Genomic DNA, 20,755 nt, shown 5'->3' on the forward strand with positions numbered 1-20,755 from the left:
ACAACTTTACACCTGGAAAGAAAGGGCAAATTTCACATCTAAGATAGTGAGGAAAATGATGTCAGAAGCCATTTTACAGGGAATATCTTATCTGAAAGTGGCCACATTGTATAGGTATTCTTTCATGACTTCATCTCACCTTTTGACCTGGATTTGTGAGAGACTTCACGCAAATACATAATCAGATCTGTATTTTCACTCTATGTGGACCTCCATAAGAGGTTTCAGCATAACACTTATTACCTTCAAGTTAACAGTCCCATCATAGAACAGTAGGACGTGCTTTCAGATCTTAAGTCCCAAACCCAAGCTACTCGGATCACTCGTGCCATGCTTTAATTCCATTCCTGAATTAAAAAGGTGCACCACAGACACCTATGTACTTAAAACTTACGCATATATTTGAATAGACATGTTTAAAAACATACACATACCCTTGGATCAACCACTAAGTAGGTTTTGATATTCATGGATTCAAGGTAAGGATCCCTCAGGTGTCCATTCCCTTCCTCTACTTCATAAGCTTTTCCTAGGTGATTTAATGTTGCTTCAGTGATGTGTACACGGCTGAGAAGGGGAGAAAGAACAAGAGGCCCAAACACTTACAGAAAGGTCACATTAAGCATTTAATTTACATTTCAATGGCTACTGCTGACATATCTGCTTTTCAGCTATCTTGTGCTTTGGCAGCCAACTGCAAAGTCTTGCCAGTACTTGAAAACTGTATTTGCAACCCTTTACTGCAATTCTTTGTCGCACATCTTTCATAGCAAGTATGCTGAAAAACACTTCCCAGAATGAGATGCTATCAGTATAAAATTAAAACTGAAATAAGCAGAGACATCTATGAAAAGCAATCAAAGGAGACCCAATGACTGACACGACAGACAGACTCATAGGCAGGCCATTTCAGATGGCAAGAGCTGCAGGGAAAGCTCACAAATAAAACACAAGTGAGGGCTGTCTCATGCTGGAAATGCATGAGGAGAGGAAGATGTGGCTACAGAGTCTGGGAAGAAAAAAAAAAAAAGGTTTTCTTGTCAGCTAGGAGGATAATTCTGAAAGTGTCTTCTCTGACTCTAAACAGAGCATGACACAGCAACAGCAGTAACTCACTTCTAAAGGGAAAGATCTAGGATTTCACTGTAGCTCGTCACACTTTCCCTTAAACATAATTTAATTCAGTATCCCAAATTGCATATTTTTATATAAATTACAAGTAATATCTTTCCATAGAATTTATCAACAAGAGACTCTAGTGTGTTCATAAAGGAGCATTTCTTATATTCTCTTTTCTCATTGTTCATCTTCCCACAGCTTTTCTTACTTCTCTTTGGCACAGAGGGGTTAAACGCTGTGCTGTCAGTCCTACAATCCCTCAGCAGAGAGCTGGGAACAGAACATTTCCAGAGTGGGAGGTGACAGTGCACAACACTCCTGTCTCACTGCAGAGAGCAAGGGGATCACCGTTCCACTCGCCTCTCCTTCCTGATGCTGCGTGTAGGTTTGCCTAAAGAGGATTAAGCCAAGAGCCAGAGACCACTGGCTGTGGCTTCTCACGAGGACGAATAAAAAAATTCCTCAATCCTTTTGGGGCCCAAAGGTAAGAGTTTTGGAATGCAGAGGACACATGTTTTTAGTTGTTTACTGGTAAGTGTCTCAAAAACTCTTTTTTTAATTGTTACCTTGATTATGCATTTTTGTAATTGAGGCAAACCTTCAGATCTGAAATTTTAAAGCTTGCTTTGAAGCACAATTTTCTGCCATAAGGACCGAGGCATATTCGTTACGTCTGTATTACCTGAGCCTTAAAACAGTCATGTACTGCAGCAAGTCTTCTGTGGGTTTTCACTTACCTCAAAAGGATTTGCTCATTATCCACCAGTTTACCAAGCTTCCTCTTCCCCAGTCACACACTGCCACACATTCAGATTTTCCATTTAAATTACTACGCCGATGATTCTGCAGCAGTTACTAATGCTCACTGGATTCCAGGATCAGCACACAACCAGACGCTGCTACTGCTAAAGCTGCCTCCCGAAGGCAAGCTGTAACACGCACTACTGCCCTCACTATGCTAGCACAGAGTACCTAACGTGCTGCACTCTAGTTCCCAGATTAACAAGCCTGAGAATAACGTATTCCGATCTTGCAGGCACACACATACCAGCGAGAATTGGTCATAAATGTGTTTTTAATTTTGGTTTTATGCTAGTCCTTTCTGCTTTACAAGTGTATGACGTTGTTATGAATGCAAATAATTTTTAAAATCAGGAAGAAGATGAACAAGGATACTCTGTCAATGGAAATAAAATATTTATAAAGCCAGAAGTTTTCCTGCATCCTTTTGAAAGTCTTTAGAATGCCTTCATTTACAGAAACCCAAAACATACATCCTTCATATTTTAAATTAAAACGTCAGACTGTTCCTAATGACAAAACTTCTGCTTCCAAAGGAGCAGAACTATCTAACACTGGCATGGGTAATCCCAGAAACATCACTTTTCTGCAGAAGGAGAAACAAATGTAACATAGTATTTGCATAACAAATAGAAACCCATCCTCCCTGTAAGTCTCAGTCTTCCACGAACTGAAGCCTTCCTCTGGCTAGTTTTGAAATATCCGATAAGCGAGTGCTAGACACGTATAGATACAGGAAGTATTAAGTGTCATGCTTCAGAATCAGCAAGCCAATCTAAACCAGCTTTTTTTTTTAACAGATTATCAAATATAAGCATGAAGAACGTAATTAAATAATCAGTTCTCAACATTTGGCAACGGTCCTAAACACAACTAAGAAAAATGTTTTCATGCCATATTCAGAGTCATGTTGTTTGCTTTACCAACAAAAGAAACTTTATAACGCCGTATATTCTTTTGAATTCATGCTGAGTCAACACACAGCCTGGATGGTATTGTAACTGTTAACCAAGCTCCAATCAGTTCTCTTTCTGTTTCAGTCACCAATGCAAGAAAATAATTTGACATTCAAATCATAGAATAGTTTGGGTTGGAAGGGACCTTAAAGCTCCCCAGGCCAACCCCCCTGCCTTGGGCAGGGACATCTCCCACCAGCCCAGGCTGCTCAAAGCCCTGTCCAACCTGGCCTTGAACACTTCCAGGGAGGGGACATCCACAGCTTCCCTGGGCAATCTGTGCCAGTGTCTCACCACCCTCACAGTAAAGAATTTCCTCCTAATATCCAGTCTAAATCTCCTCTCTTCCAGTTTAAAACCATTCCCCCTTCTTCTGTCGCTACCAGCCCTTGTAAAAAGTCCCTCCCCAGCTTTCCTGTAGGAGCCCTTCAGGAACTGGAAGCCTGCAATAAGGTCCTCCCAGGGCCTTCTCTTCTCTATGCTGAACAGCCCCAACCCTCTCAGCCTGTCTTCATAGAGGAGGTGCTCCAGCCCTCTGATCATCTTCAGGGCCCTCCTATGGACCCAACAACCAACAGCTCTAAACTCTCCTTGCTTGGATGCTCTTCATCAGGCTGCACCCTTATTTCTGAGCTGTGTTTTCTTGGGGGGCGGTGGTGGTGAATATATAGCTAATATAAATCAAGTGGGACTGATCAATATATTAACAGAAACAGTAAGTAAGTATACAGCTTTGCCTTGTCAAGATAAGTAGCGTATCCATTCTTTAGCTAAACTTACAAATGCAGTATTAGCCTTGTGCACAGCACAAATTAACTAAGTCAACGTAGTGGACTGCTGAAGATGCACAGGTTTGTCCAATGAAGGGAAGGTCAAACAGCACTCACTTGCCTAAGAATAGAATTTTATAGCTCACTGAAAACAGAATGAGAAAATATCAACATTTCATAGCTCTGGTAAGTACACATTTGTCCTATTTTCATCAGCCCACTATGAGGATTTGTGTCATGGCACAGTTACAAATTCCAGACTCATAAACCAGGACTACGAAAACCATGATGCCAGACTGAATCAGCACCAGCAGGGAAGATCCTCACCCAGGTACGCCTGCAGACTCCATGCGGTTTGCTAAGGACACATCGTGCGACCAGACGTCATACTGCCACTTCCGGAGGCCGATCACACCGCACAGCACGTTCCCAGAGTGAATACCAACCCTCATGTTGATATCCACTCCTGTGGCTTCTCTCACCTGCCTGCGGAGGGAGTGGAAGGTATCACAGCATAAATTACACTTTTGATTTTCTCTCCTACTCCTGCAGATCCGTTAATGATTGCAAAGACAAGAGACAGATTTATGACCTGATTCATAACTATCCAACTACAGCTAATAAATAAATTCTGAATGTTGACAAGAAAACTAATAATTACTTTATTCAGTATCTTCATAGCCTGGGTATATTAAAAGGTCTTCTGTGCTATACTTACTTTATTGCTTCACACATGTCGAGTCCCATTTTGACACAGTTCCTGGCATGAACCGGCAAGGACACAGGTAGGCCTGAGACACAGTAGTAACAGTCTCCCAGGATTTTTATTCTCATGCATTCATTCTCCTGTGAAATTATGGCAAACATATTTAACAGGAAAAAGTGCACTACAAGTAGGCTAATGCCACTAAAACTAGGACTTGTCTGTATCATTTTGGGAAAGTCAGGCTTCATTCAATCCTTGCTGAAGCAAATCTTACTTCTCCTTTCCTGCATCCAAATGCCTGGCCATTGCTCACTGGTGGGTAACAGAAATGACCACTTCAAGCATTTCTGAAATTAAATAATCTTACTCGTTTCTGACTTTATTCTTGGAACTGTTTGCAATTAGGAAACTATAAATAAAACCAGAACTATCACAGAATTTAGCATCTAAAAGGATGAAATGTACTGATTTATCTTTTAAACTTTGGCTTTATTAACACCTGAATTATAAGCAGTTTGTTCACCTCTTCCTCAATTTTTGCATGACAGCCTCCTAAGTAACACTGTAGTGTTGTAAAACCTCCACAGAATTTAGGGAGAAGTTATGAATTAAGACGCCCAACCTGGTAGCTTTGCAGAAGCAAGATGGGTTTTTCTGTTTCAAGAATGACTGAAGAGGAAGCCTGCACACACTACAGTTTGCTATCACTAATTAAAAAAACCAGAATACTCTCTGGCAGCTGAAAACTTTTTCCTTACTGTGCAACAGAGGATACTGCTGTCTATTACTGGCTGGAGAGTCAAAAGAGAAAGAGCAAAGAGCTCTTCAAACTGACTTTCGTAAAAACAATACTGAAGAACTTTAACTACAAAGGTTGCACGCAAGCTAGGGCTAATTCTGTGAGGCTGTATAGTGTTTGACTGGTGGGTAGGGTTGGCTTAATTTGGGCCAGGTGACACCTTCAGCTGCCCAACCCTTCCTGCTGTGGGAACAGCCCAGCAATTCCTCCATCAGCTCCCAAATTAGTGGCACTTTACCAAACTAAGCTTTCCTCCTTCACCAGCCAAAGCCCTAAGCGAACATCCATCATCCTCCACTATCTAAAGCCATCCCGCAGGTTCTGAGCATTGCAGCAAGTGATGAGCTTTGATAGCCACATGCTTCAGCTTCAGGGATCAACAGGAGAACCTGGCTTTAGATTAGAGCTGTTAGGCTTCGGTGTCCAGGTCAGCCATCAACTTTTATTAGGTAAACTGGAGCCTACAATGTTTTTACATTATGGAAACAATGACCGAGAATACTGCCTGGCAGAACAAAAACAGCCTAAAAAACAGGATCTCTTCTTACAGCTCAACCACAATGTTGCAAAAGACTTTGACTCACTAAATCCAGACATTTTTTAAACAGTGCAATTTGCAGACAGGAGTGAGAAGTTAAAACATACCGCTCAGAACCTGAAATCTTCTCTATTTTTGTGTCTGAGAAACATTTGCAAAAAATGACCAAATATCTTTAACCTCAGCTTCTACCGTGGCTCATGGCAACTAAGACAAAGTGACTTATTCTGTGTGTTCTCACGAGCTGCTTCGCAACAATACAACTACAGTACCGTTAGTATGACTCTTATTTACCAGTACTTGACATTTTAAGAGCAACCTACTTAATATAAATACAAAGATCAGCAATGCCATTTAATCAAAAAGTTTGACTAGGATTTTAGCCAGATTTTAATCAGTGATATATTTAGTAATTTATTCAATGACATCCACAAAGGTTTAATTAAAGCAATTTCACTCCTCTGCTATATTAATAATTTTAGGTTTTCTACTTTTTCTGAAGAATTTTTAGAATTACACAAAACCAAGCTTTTCCAAGTCCATTAGTTTTCTAGTCTGCATTCAGTATACTCAAATATAGTCGATTACGAAATCAAACCAAAAGCTTTAAACCAAAAGGTAGTCTTGACTCATGCGTTAACAATGCTACATCTCTAGAACCAGAATTTGAGTTGGTATTTGGGGTTTTTTGTGTTACAAAGGATGCAACAAAACATAGCAATTATTTTCCTAAAGCCATATTTGCCTCGTAATACTGACAGAAAAATCAGTGTACAGGACAGAACATGTGTCCAAGATTAGGGTCAGTTTTAGAGGATAACAGAAATCACCACAGAGGGAATCGTACAAACATGTATATGATACAGTCCCTAACATCCGAGAACTCAGAGTTTGTTATTACAGTGGCAAAAAAAATTAACCTCAAGCAGCACTTGGAAGTGGTAAGAACTGCCAGCCTGAAGGGTCAGTAGTGAGGGTGTGTCTTACTAAGGACCATTTTAATCTACTTCCCGTTCTTACACTTTTCTGTCAGTACTCATTACTAATTATCACTCTTGAGATAAAGAACTCCTTGGTCTGATGCAGTATGACTGAATTTATGAATTTAAGTATCTGCCTGAGAGTTCCCTATTTGTAAAACCAACAGTCAAACTGAAGACAGTGAAGCTCCCCAATAAAGCTTGTTATGCAATACCTCTTACAGCCCTATTGCAACCATTTGTTGCCATCAGACAATTCCCTGAACGATGCAGACAAGCCTCCAGACTCAAGAACTGGAGTTACAGTAACAATTTTCTAAATTTCCCTTTTTTGTTCTAATGTGATTTTGCGAGTCAGCTTTAAAGCTAAAGCAGTCTCTCTTTCCTGACTTCAGAAGCAATAACATCAACTGCTTTCTGTCTTGTGGAAAAGACTTCTTGTTTTTCCAATGGCGGCCTTTATTGAACAAACTACAACACCTACCTTTGCAATCTGATCAAACTTTCCAAAAAGTTCATTCAGCATCACTACTAGTTCCTTTGGAGAGCAGTCGCTGGCAAGGCGAGTAAATCCAACAATGTCTGCATAAAGAATGCTAGACAAGAACAAGAGTAAAAAACAACATAACTGACATATGAAGATACGTCTGGTCTGCAGTCAGCTTAAATACTGAATTGCACTTAATAGAAAGCATCTCTCTCTTTGGAAAAGAACTCCAGCAAAAAGGGTTCAAGTATCTCGACTGACTCAGAAGACGTCACATCAGTTCAAGACACATTATCCTTCTGCACCAGGGAAGAAGCTCACTTCAGCCCAAAAGTCTACCTCCAGATTTTAATTGCACTGGATCATATAAACCTTTAAGAATCGGCAGCTTATATTAATGCAATTACTTTAGAGTTTCCACTTACCTAACATTTTGGTGCCTTTTTACATACAGACTGTGGAAGTTGTTGTCATGCATTTGCCTGTTATCATTAGTATCCTTCAGTCGCTCTATGATTGATAGCTTCATTTCCATAGAGATATGAGCTGGCAGTATGGATAAAAGCAAATTTTCCTAAAAGGAGAGAGAAAAAGTTAATGATGCTAAATTCTTAACACGGTAAATTTGAAACTGCAGGACTTTAGTGATGCCAAGATGGAATTAAAAAAAAATAAGCCGCCTTTTATTCAAGCTGTTTGAGTAACGCATGTCAGGTTTTCCAGAAAAGACTTCTGCATTTCTGTTCGCAAAATCACCAGTTTTACAGTTAAGGAAAGGTGCTGCATATTTTTTCCTTGTTTTTGTTGTGACCCAGATATGACATCTCTGTAACCATGAAAAAAACCACAAGAGTTCATCGTTCAGTATTTCAATTTCTGGATAAATGAAAACTGATTTTGTCCAACAATCTCAGTGTTATGTTAGCATCACCTGATAAAGCTTCTGTAAAAGCTTATAGTCTATAAAGAACAGTCTCTACAGTATTAAAAACCATTGTGAATTCTCAAATGCTGGAAAAGCTGCAACAGATACAAAAGTGCCAATAACATGCTGCTATAGCTTAAGTGGACCAGGAACTGATGCCACTGAAATACAGTCTTTTGAACCAAGTGAGAATACAGACTCTTCAAAAACCACTCCCAGTGTTGGACTGCCCAGTGTACTGTTTTACACTGGCTTTGACTTAAAAGCCCATTCTCCAAAGAAGACCCAGTAAAGTTGCTGGGGAGAAGAGGAAGACAAAAAGAGAGTACTTTTAACCCAGGAAAGGCTCTACCACCCCACAGAGTCACCACAGAAGAAGAAATGTTGTGTGGAGCAGCTGCAAGCAGGAACTTTTTCAGATGACACCACCAGCAAAGTCAACACATTGTGTGACTGCGTAAAATGCTGTCCCTTTGGACCAAATCTTTGTCCCATTTTCCTGAATAACCGATTCAGGGTACAGAGGTGGCAGTAAGCTGCCAGGGTTACTTAACCAGTGCCTGCCACCAAAAAGAAATGCCTTGGAATCACAGTGGGAAGGGTCCTTGAGCATCAAAGTGCTGGCCTACACTAAGTATAGACAGGCATTTAGAGTGAGACTGCCCCAGAAACAGAAATACCTCCCTCCCCTCCTCCAGCACTTTAATACAGGAACCTTGGGGACCAATTTAAACTGAGAGCAAAGCCCCAGGGAATGTAAGGGGGCCGTTTGAGGCTGACACATTAAACAGTTTTCAGGGAAGTGATGATAAACCCTGAACAGCATTTCTCACATCGTTTTCACAGAGAAAAAGTGGGTGGCAAAAAGGAGACTCAAAATTGCATAACAAATTAAAACACAGATGAAAGGAAAAGAAATTTCTCCATAGACTTAAATGGATCTACAGTTCAAACAACCAACCATAAAAAAAAAATCATCAAAAAACCTCATGCAAGTTACATCACCCAAAGAATAAGAGCACACTGCCTGTGTAAGCTGATTAGATGCTTCCCTGGCTCCTGCATGGGGACATTCTGCCAGGACATTGATGCAGATTTGTCATCTCATCTCACAAGACTAGCATCACAGGACAGATCACACTAGCAGTGTGGCATTTTCTTCTTTTCAATTTGATCAAGTCAGTCACTTTTCAGCCCCTTCCTTTTATCTAATAACTGGTGGGCAGAGCACTCAGTACACATCAGCCTTCTAGAGCTGTTGTTCTTAACCATACTTATACCAAGATGAGAGAGGAAAAACACCCTACTTTCAGCTTTGATACTTCTTTACCTTTCTTCCTCGGTAAGAACTTAATGTTCCTTGCTTATTCTTTAAATACCACTGGAGTTAATGGCAATAAAAAAGTGTCACACTTGAACACTATAATCTATTATACGATTATTTTTCTCCCTTAGGCTCCAATTTTCTCTTTCTAGCAAAACGAAAATAGGTTGAGAGGCAAGAAAATACAAAACCAAATAATACTTTGAAATTCAAAACAAAGAAATTCAACCAAGGCAAGCAAGACACTAACTGTTAAAGTTACCTCACAAGTACTTTCCAGGGCATTAAGAACACGCTCTTTTAAGTTACCTTGAGCCAATCCCAGTAACATTTTAAACTAGGAAAAAAGTAACTAAAATAACTGGCAACTACATTCCCGTTACAGATACTGTGATTTTCATATAGACAAGCCACAGAGAACAGCATCCTCCCTTTAACTTCCTTCTTTTGTTACAAATGGCACAGCTTTTGTTTTGGATGCTAGGTGGGTAGCACAAAGATTGGACCAAGCATTTCAATGTGCATTAGTCACCAACCTTATAAAATTGTACAGACTTTAGAAATTAAAACAAACAATTCATAACATTAATTAGTTCACTCACTTGTTGCCTCTTTTCAATCTTCAACTTCATTCGGACCTGAACGCACTTTAATGTGTATCTATACAAATCCCACGAAGCAACCTGCATTTGGCGTTTGTGAAATGCACCCATCAAGTTACCACAAAGAAAAATGACAGCATTGGCGAGTAGCTGCACAAGAGAAAAACAAAAATTACCTACTGCAGAATGGTCAATGATATTTCACTAATAGACCTACTAGGCCCTTAAAACCAATCTATGCCAGGCCACATTCATCACTCTTACCCTGTCACACACCAAATCATAGTATTGCAATCAGCTAGGATGTACCTGGGAAAAATATAAGCTAACTTTCATAGTCATGGGCATTCTTGTATACACACAGTTGTATAATGAAACGGAAAAATCTGCTATGTCACTTAACATTTATTTGCATGCACCAGTGTTTGATTCAGGGAGAAACCAGTCTTCAAACTCATGCATCAGCACGTTGTGTGAAGTCTGACACACACCTGAATCCAAAGGGCTGTGGTGCTCCTTCGCACACACCCCGTTAATAAGTGCTGGGAACCCTGAAGGCACCCAGTAGCACTCCCAGCCCTGCTGACCCCCCAGTGCAGCAGTGGCCCTTTTGATCCACCCTGTAGGCAGTGTCAGATGAAGTTCGATAGAATCCATCTGAAACAGCACACGTTGGGAAGATCGGTTGTGACAAAGTCTGTCATATTCTGAGTAAGTTAGTTTAAAAATTTAAATAATAATCCTGCTGCTTCTACTTAGATCAAAAACCCAAAACACATTCTAGAGTAAAAGAATTGCAATTATATGAAAAACATGCAAAACTTATTGGGCCCAAGCTCCAAATCCATGAATTTGGAACATCCATGTGGGAGTTCGGAACTTATCTAAACAGGACAGTTATGCCGGTATCTAATGGTAGTAGGACTAGGATATTTAATTACTTAACCAAGCAGTATTTCCTTACCTGAAATAGAAAGGACTCCTTATTTTCCTCAGAAGTCATGCTTACCACAATGCTTAGAACAATAATATGGGAGAGAGCAGAAAGAACACTAATTATGACAGCACCTCTCATCTCAAAGGGTAGCATGGTATAAACCGTGAAGATTATGAATAGAAAGAATGGCACCTTTGGAAAGAAAGAACAAAACAAAACAGAAAGTCGTCACACATACATGTTATTAGGTGCCTGCCAAAAATCACTATGAAAACGACAAGGAAAGTAGCGCGATTCTTGCTCATTTTCAAGCTGAACAATTACACATTGAAGGTTTAAAAGCACAACTTAAAACATAAGGAGAGTGGTAGTCCTAAAAGCTTTGAGGGAATTAGCAGCTATAGATTCCTAGATAAAGTTTAACATAAAATATCACCTTTAATTTTTTCAGTTGTCCTTGCCCTGCATCCTTAACTTATCCATTACATCTGAAGATGCACTTTGTACATCACATATCAGGAACAGTGTGTTGCAATGATAGCAATATTGAATAGAAACAGAGCTCTCACCTTCTCCAAGTTAGAATAATAACTTTAACACCACCAGATCACATTTATGTTTACTCCATTTCTGATAACAAACCAAAAATCCAACCAATGCTTCCTGGTGCTGACAAGAGAACAGTCACTATTGCCACTAACTACATATTTAGCTGCTCAGATTTTACAAAATGCACAATGGTCCACTGAACTGCTAGGGATCCAAAGGAAGGTCTATAAAACTTAAATCCATATTTATAGATTTGTTGTAGTGTTTAGCTCATATATATGGAAATTAACAACCCTGAGCAGAGGAAAACATTGCAGCATTCCTGGCTCAGCTCCGTCTCATCACTGCAACTCAACCTGTGCTGTTCCAGACATGAGCTTCTTTCAAGGAAGTGTCAAGGCCCAGACTGTACTTAAATGCTTTGCCAGAATAGATAGGTTGGTTGGGACAAGAGTAGACAAACGAGCAAATAAAAAAGCTTTAATTCAACAAAAGTAATCTTTTCATGTTCATCTTTACCCTTTAAGCCACACGTACAACCCCTATCACACAACGCTCTGCTGTAATAGCTTTACGAGCATGGACAAGCAAAGGTCATAATTGAACTGAAATAGGAGCTTTAATTAGTGATAAATTCATAACTTGAAATAAAAGTATGAAATGAACCTATTCACTTCTACTTTCTAATCTAGGGTCTCCTTATATTTTAGGCCTTATGACAACATTAATGAATTATTACCACTTGACCACAACAAAAGACATTGCCTTGCAGCACTGAAAGCAGCAAAACCAAATCTTGCTTCATTACTTGTTTGTACTTAAGAACAGTAAATTCTGGTTTTTTCCTAAGGTAATAGCTTCTTCCTTAAGTTATAAAATACTGAATAGCATCTGCAAACACATGGTGCTGGATCCAGGCCATAATACAAATCAGATTCTGGTTGTTCAACTGATAATTTATATCTTTCTTTATTTGAAATAAAGAGGGGAAGGGGAAGAGTCAGTAAAACAAAATAAAAAGTAATTTTTGTTTCATTAAAACCTCTTCTGTTTAAAGTATGAGAACTTAGGAGGAGTTTCCTACAGATTATGATATTTTTGGCATCATGAAATCGCCTGTCTTCTGATCAGAGATAGTAAGCAATGAACTTTAGCCACACCCAGCAATGCCAGGATGTGTCATTAATTCTTATTGTTCACTTCACCTCTCCCACTGATTTGAAAACATGCTCCCTAGGGCACACCCAGCTCTGGAGACCTTTATGCTTTTCTTGAGCACTACTCTGGCCCATGTAAATTAACAAAGCAAGTATTATTAATGAAAACATCTCTTAAAGATTAATTCATAGTAATTAACATTTAGTAAAAATCTTAAATAAAAACACAATTCAATTACAATTTAAAGATGCAATTCCCACATAGATTTGTGTGGCTATCCCATTTTTCTCAGCTGACCTGTATTTTCATTATAATAAAGCATACAAACTAAAATTGAGTATAATAAATCAATAGAACCAATTGAGGAAAGTGAACTTAAATATCGAGAAAAAATTATTATGCACTTAAAACATTCAGAAAAAATAAAGCGCAAACACTTTCATCCACACTAACTACCAGTCCTATGTAAACATCTGAATGAACGAGATATACATACCTGTTCCCATAGTTGATAATCATTTCCTTTTCCAAAAAGTGACACATATCCCACAATTAAGAAACAAATCCAAATCATAACTCCAAATAATGTCAGCCACCTCCGAAACAGGGATTCAATGCATAGAAGTAAGTACATGACTGCAAATACGACAAGAGCAGCACATACTGCAATGATGAAGGGAAGATGATAACGTGCTTCCTGCAAAAGCAAAACAAAGTGTTTTATTTGGTCTAAGGGTCCCCTTCGAAAACATGGAAAATGCTTCTATACTGTTCTGGAAACAGCTTAGCTTTAAAATACGCCAACCTGAGTTCTTAAGTAGGCTACCTGTGGCAGCATTAACACTTTCTGATATTCACGCATACAGAGATAATATAATAAATACTATTACAGATACCCAGTCTTGGTATGGTATGAGTCTCCATCATTATTATTTCCCAAAATAATGGGGTTGGTTGTGTCTTTTAAGCTAAGCTCTAACTACACTATATTGTGCAATGCAGATGTACCCAAAGAAATGCATTTAAGGAGTTCAAGCTTTGCTAAAAAGGAGCGTACCAGCTCTTTTCCTAAATTTTACCAGATTACTTGTAACATAGAAGTGTGTTGCTACTTTCCTTTTTTAAGGAATAAAATCTAAAAGATTGCAAACCGGTAAGATTAGATTTGTTGCTAAAGAGAGACTTAAAAGATATCTCATCATGAAGGATTATAACAGCTTCCTCATTACCTTTTTACAATGTTATCTTTAAATCAACTCCCCTTTTTACCAGCTGTCACAACTGATCTGGCTTGAAGAACACCTTATTTCTCTACAGAAAACCATACTATGCTGCATCTTTCCTGTGTCTATAGGACTCTGCTCTTTGCTAACCAACTTCTGATTCTGACCAGCCATTGTACTGGGAGATTGCCATTGTATTTTTATTACCAAAAAAAAAAAGGAAATAATATCTACAAATAATTTTTAAAAAATCACCTCAAGAAGTCATAATCAATGAATCACTATTATTTTACATTTCTTAGAGGACTCCAAAAAGAAAATACAAGAAATGCAGGACATTTTATCTTACATTCCTGTTCCTTCTTTGGCTCTTTTATTACTTATTTACTACTGTAGCTACGATTTAGCATAGACTATAATGTGCTCATAACATAAGAAGGAAAGAACAATCCTCACAGTAACTGTACATGTGTCTGATAACACTGGAAATGTACACAGCATTACATACACAATTACTTGATTTCTTTCAACATTGCAACTTTGATACCATTTGGCTCAAAAGATTATGTAGCCAGAAATGTTCTGTGTGCTGTAATAGTGATTATTCATCATCTGTGAAAACATCAAACAAAGAAAAAAGTATACTCACATTAATGACAAAAAATATTATAATTAGAGCAGTCCAGAGGACGATTGCAATGAAGAGCAGCAGTAGCAGGAGTGGATGCTGCTGACTCGTGTAGCGGTACTTCTCATAGAGCGGGTCTGATATCCTGCAGTCATCCTTCTCATTGAAGAAGTATTTACCTTTAGCAGGCATTTTCTCCCAGCTTGGCTGCTATTTCTCTCAGTTCCCAGTGCACACAATAAGACACAGCTGAAGCTACTGCTTCAAAGAGAAGTTTTGTCTTTTCACTGCTGCCTCTGTAATCTTTAGGCACACCAAGTAATCCAGGCTCTCTGATTTTACTTCTCATGAGCATGAACTTCAGGTTTCCAATGCAACCAAACGCAAATGAGTTAGCCTCCCCAGAACCACAGGCAATTCATCAGCAGCTCTACACGTGAATCTCTAGATCAACGTGCATTTGTGCAGACAGGAGCTTTTGGGGTGGTTTTGTTGGGTTTTTTTTAATTATTATTTTGCAAGTCTCTAACTCCTTTCCATAAGCTTGAATCTCTCTTCCTGGGATGAGCTCTGCAAAGAGACCGTATTATTAAATTAACATATTCAGTGAAGTGTACACAGTGTTGTCCAAGGAGGGAAAAAAAAAAAGCACATTCCTTAAGCTTCCCATCCGCACGCTCTAACCGGTGCAACCAGTGAGCAGAAGCTGCTTCTTGCTGGCAGGGTGGAAGCCCAGGAGCCCAGTGCATGGGCACTGCTGCCCAGCAGCCGCAGAGGCAGCCCCAGGCAGTGCTTGCCAGCAGCTGCTCTGTGCACACCAACCGCACCTTTCTCCAGCAACTGAAACATTCTCAGATGAAAAATGTACTAAATATTTTGTTTCCTTCTGAGCAAATGACATAGTTTCCATGAGCATGCTGTGTAACTGGATACTAACAACTATTTTCAAGTGATGTGCACACCGGGGGGTGTGTGTGTATACACAGATACATAAAATCTTCAATCACAATAAACATAGTTTGTATTGTTTTTCAAAACATTAATCTTAATTTTTCAGAAATCCTTTTCCTATTCCTTCACACTTTAATTAAAAAGCATAGAAAATGAGAAGAGATTACAGCTGTCCAACCCAAAATTCATTACACTTTTTTAAAAGATACATAACATCTACATCTATATATTTCATTCAACTCTAATTAGTAGTGTTTCCAAGGCAATAGGTGTGTTCTATTAACAATGAACAATAAGGAGTGAAACGTATTGTTAATTACTAATGACTAATATTTTTCAAATAGCTTCATGGACATAGTTTGCTCAATGCCAAGAGACGTAAAACAAAAAACCAGGGGGATCCATGGAGGGAAACATGAAAAAACAGGATTTCAGAAGAAGTCTTATTAAAACTTGATAACAGGACAACAGCTTCTTTGCCACTTGACTGCCGTCACCATGGTGCCCGAGGCCATTGCTCTGGGGAGAAAGAGCCCACTGAGAGACTTGTAGAAAAGCTAAATCCTGGTCAGTTACTTTCAAAAGCCAAAATGCTTGACGACACATGTGTTTAGGCTGCATTCACACTACAACCAGAGGTGGTGTTAAGGAAAAAAGTTTCAGAAACTATACTGAGTGATTTAGCCTATGTAAATAGAGCCAAACACTAGCATACTACTCAATCATTAACAACCAAGCAAAGAGATACCAACACTGAGACTGGGGGGGGGGGAAAGGGGAAGTGAACTTTTGCAGCAAAATTACTAACTACAACTCCTTGCCCAGCATGTATAACAAACTTCTCTTAATTACAAAAAGAGAAGAGGCCATACTGCATCACTTCTATTCAGTAACACCCAGAATAAACTCACATGTGTATTGAAAACTGAAATAAAATTGAAGATATCTTTCAGTACATTTTTCCCTTGTACAGTTAATGTTACATTTAATATCTCACCTGTACTGTTACTACCGAGCTTTTCTTCATAATATAAGGCCTCCTGTTTCATCTGAAAAAATCTTGTGGCATAACAGCATAATAATGCTCTTGCAAAGGAGCAAAGCTATGTGAATGCCTCTTAGAAATCACTGACAAAGGAAATTCCAAGAAAAAACTGAAACATTCAAATCACACCCTAGTGCATTTTCCAAGTCATGCAGGTGACTACAGAATTACTTCACTTGAGTACAGGGCAGTTTTTCTGCAGAGGAACCTATCAGAATGTGTGCACTGGGGCAAGTACTTTAATCTGAGTTCACCCTGGGCAGTGGGCAGGCTATGGCTGTGATGCAGAGGCAGACAACTCACTACACAGCCCAAGGAACTCCTTTACCATGAGCGTGGGCTGTGGGAATGCACTCTGCCTTGATGTGAGCCATTATATATGAGACACAATGGCTTGTTGTCCCAGCTCCCTCTAAAAGTGTACCTTCAGAACAAAAAGAACAAAAAAGTTCATTAATACACTTGTAGAAAATACCATTTTCACGGTAATTTTTATGATAGTAGTTATTTTGAGAGGCAGCTTTATTTTTCTAGTTAGCAGAACTAAATCCATTTTCTAAAAATAACAATTAATTGCTAAGCGACAATACATTTGCAATTATCAGAGACAAGTAATTGTCTTGGGCTACTTAATATTGAAATCCAAGAAAAATTACTTCACATCTTGCTTTCTGTAATTAATTTTCCTGGCTACATCAGTGAAAAAGCAATACCAGGGACAATCTCTGTTCTACAGAGCTATACTGTGTGGCTGTGTTCAGTTATCTAGTGTTCAAAAAATGAAAAAAGAAAAAAAGGTCAAATGTCAGCTTGGAACCATCTCTGAATATTATTTAAGGGTATTACAGGACACCAATGGTTTAATCCATTTTAATAAAAAAAGAAATTGCTACCTTATTGATTTGTTTAGTCCTCCACTGATTTTTGCAGATACACATTACAAGTAATTATGAATGACTTCTGGATCATAGCATTTTCTTCTCAAAACTCTATTAGGTAAAGAAACCCTCAAACACTACTTTCTTGATTTAGCAAGAATCTATAATGCACTGCATAAATGCCACTTTGAGATAAATAATTCAACTCTGAATTGGCTTCAATTTTCACCCCACATCCCACTGCCATTACCTTTTTTAAAAAGTAATACAGAGCAACTGGCACTCCTTCTGTACAAGTTAAGGATTTTTTTCAAATTGTAAGTTACTTGCAACACACAAAATTAGCTAGTTGAGAATCATGCAATTATGCATTACCTACATAAATACATTTTTACATGTGACAAACATCTGCCAATCTTACAATCCAAAACAGAAATAGACGGGCACATGTATATTAGCACAGGAATTGTACTTCAGCTTCAAAACCACTGCAAACATTTAAAGAGCTTTTCCCCCCCCCTCCAACATTACTGGCATTACCTCTTTCCATTAACAATGATAATCTTTTGTTTCAGAAACTTTCACAGACTTAGCTGAAAGTCTCTACTTTTTGGACCCTTCCTCTTTCTCTGAATATTTCCAGCAACTTTCTGAAAACACAGAAGACAGACTTGTGAGAGAGAAAGAGATTCTGCCTCATGGATGGCATTACACTCGAGTAAAATCATCAGTTTAACACACTCCTGTTTATAGGTAAGGATCATGTGAGCACTGTGCACCATGGCATCACTTTTGCTTTTCTTTGGTCATTGTTTCTTGGAGATTTGCAATTTTGGCACCACAAGAGAGGTGTAACCCTGAAACAGCAACAGCCCACAAAACCAAACCGCACTTCCAGAAGCACCAGTGACAAACACATCGAGCCAAATGGGGACTGGGGCTGAGCTAGGGCTCTGATAATCAGTTTATCAAGAAAAAGCCTCATTTCTTTAGAAGCCTGCACTGTGTTCTGAAAAATTAGAAAGCAGAAGGTACAATCTGTCAACCAGATTAGCATATATAAGAAATAACCTGAGCAGTATGGATTGGAAAGTGCACTGAGAACCTACAGGAACATCTATCAACCAAATGAATATGATTTAGTCAGACTTGAGTGAACTCCACAGTCGTCTGCATGCCAATTAACATTAAAAACATTGGGCAGTTTTATCTGATCAAACAACTATGAAAGAAACAACACTGGACATTGAATGGCATCAAAAATTGTACTATAGAATTCCTTCCAGAAGATTAAACAGAAAAGCTACAGCCTTCCAAATCCACTGTTTCAAGCCACAAGGTTGTGTTTAGGTTCAGCAACAGCAGCTTATCTAAGGTCAGCACTAGGCAAGACCTGCACACACACACACAGAGCAAGCGAAAAAGACATTTCTGTCTTCCCCAGATCTGGATGTTTTTGACCACTCTATGCTTTCCCTCCCGTAGATGGACATTTTCAAGCATCACTAAACTCTCTGGTCTCCGACTGACAAAGCCATAGGATTTTGTTACAAAAATATGAAAGCAAACATTTCACAAGGCTACCAGGCTTGGACTGAACCTCTTTTCTCCTGGGCTAGTCAAAAAACTGTCCACAGTGCTTTGTGACATTACACAACCTTTTCTTAAGAACTGGCAGGGACTCCATAGTAGCAGAACAGACACGACCGTACTACAGAGCCTGAAGAGACCAAGGGCTTTACAGAAAACCAACTGCAACACAATACCATGGGCTACACTAACGAGTCCTATTACAAAAGACCTAGAAGCCTCTTTTGCAGCTTGCTCAAGATAAATAGCTACAAAGAAGCAAGTCTCTTCACAAGGAAAACTAATCTGGTAACATGCATCACACAAACCAAACCTTTACCTAGGCAAAGCAGAAAGTTCAGGGCAGATGAAGCAAACGAGTTGATGGGGTGAGAACACACTTCTTTGTGCCTCCAAAGCAGCAAGGACTTCCCTCATTTCCCCATCTCCAGCCTTGTCAAGGCCCACATGCAATGTATCACTAGGTAACAGCCTTTCCCACGTCCACTTGCATTGCAGGCATGTTTTTGTATTATATTTTCATAATATGGCTCATTACTAAACAGAACATTCTTCCTCCCATCTTATTTTCTAAATAGGTTATTACTACTTTCCAAGGCACATCAGCACCGTGTTTTCCAGTCTAATAGCCAACTGTTGCCCAAATAACTTAGCACCTCACGCTGCATTCTCTGGTTAGGTGACTATCTGTAAATTAATGTAAATTTTTGGTAGATAGAGGTGATTTTTGCCTCCCAGCAATTCATTCAGCCCTACCTGAGCATACTCCAAACAGCATAGATGAAGCAAGCACTGAACAGCCAGGAAAAACCAAGTCAATAATTCTCTCCACTTGAAATAGAATCACATCAAATTCTTGCATTTCATAAGCCCCTTGAAGCTTCTGGCTGCAAAGGTTTTATTTCTCTGAAACAATACTGAATGGGCAAGTGCCATGAAGATCCAGGCTTCTCAAGCTGCCTCGCAAAATATATTAGAAGTTTGGCTTGAGTCTTTGTCCTGGTAATAACCAAAGGGTCTTGTCCATGGGCCCCAGCAATTTGTACCAGCAATAGTCAGTGATCGCTACTCAGCACCAATTTGTTTCAGTTTCAGCAACTTTTCCTGCTGGCTGGACAACTGCCTCACCTCCAGAAAGTCCCTAGTCCCCACTGCCTGCTGAAAGTCAAAGATAGCAGCCACTTTTCTACACGCATCCATGCCAATTCTCTCTTGGTCACCCTGCTTTCCATCTAGAGCTCAAGTAAGCAGCACAGGCCCATCAGTTTCCCCCACAATGTGCAGATGCATTTGTTTCAGGCATACTGCATTGGGCCGATTTTTTTTTCCTCCTTTTTTAAAGCACTGCCCAAAGGTGTTGTTGCATGGGATAACATCAGCGCCTTCCTCCCCAGCAACTGTCTGCAAGGAGCCATGTGAGAGCAGATGGAGGAGGGAGAGACAGGAGAACACTGAAGGCATTGAGGGAGCAGAAAGCCACCCATCACAGTGGCTTCTCCCAAACTGTGGCACAAAGAGCATTCTCACCCCAGCAATGCAAGGTGGAGCAACAGGAAGAATGATGTGCTTGCTACCCGATACAAAAATCGGACTGATAACAACAGAGCCGTTCTAGGGACAGCCCTTCTTTGTCCTCTCTATTTGCAGAGCATGAACCATTTTCAGTGAAGCTCAGTCCTAGGCTGGGCAGTGGATCTGGTAACACTGCACCCTCCTGGCCTCTCCCACCCACACAACAGGATGTGCAGACAGGCCATAATCTCGTCCTTTCTCCCTCCTCTTGGAAGAA

At 39.5% G+C, this 20,755-nt stretch overlaps 1 protein-coding gene across 1 annotated transcript in view; it reads right to left on the reverse strand.

Annotated features, from left to right (window-relative positions):
* The window catches only part of ADCY7 (adenylate cyclase 7), a 29,911-nt gene extending 15,217 nt beyond the window's left edge, over positions 1-14,694 (reverse strand). The window contains exons 1-9 of the mRNA XM_010192421.1: positions 14,524-14,694; positions 13,148-13,348; positions 10,972-11,136; positions 10,008-10,157; positions 7,582-7,730; positions 7,154-7,265; positions 4,365-4,492; positions 3,974-4,132; positions 435-567 (exon numbers count right to left, since the gene is read on the reverse strand). Coding sequence (XP_010190723.1) covers positions 435-567; positions 3,974-4,132; positions 4,365-4,492; positions 7,154-7,265; positions 7,582-7,730; positions 10,008-10,157; positions 10,972-11,136; positions 13,148-13,348; positions 14,524-14,694 — 1,368 coding nt within the window. The remainder of the gene's footprint in view (positions 1-434; positions 568-3,973; positions 4,133-4,364; positions 4,493-7,153; positions 7,266-7,581; positions 7,731-10,007; positions 10,158-10,971; positions 11,137-13,147; positions 13,349-14,523) is intronic.
* Between the last annotated feature and the right edge of the window lie 6,061 nt (positions 14,695-20,755).

Source organism: Mesitornis unicolor, unplaced genomic scaffold (assembly GCF_000695765.1).
Source record: "Mesitornis unicolor isolate BGI_N332 unplaced genomic scaffold, ASM69576v1 scaffold20409, whole genome shotgun sequence".
NCBI classification, from domain to species: Eukaryota; Metazoa; Chordata; class Aves; order Mesitornithiformes; family Mesitornithidae; genus Mesitornis; species Mesitornis unicolor.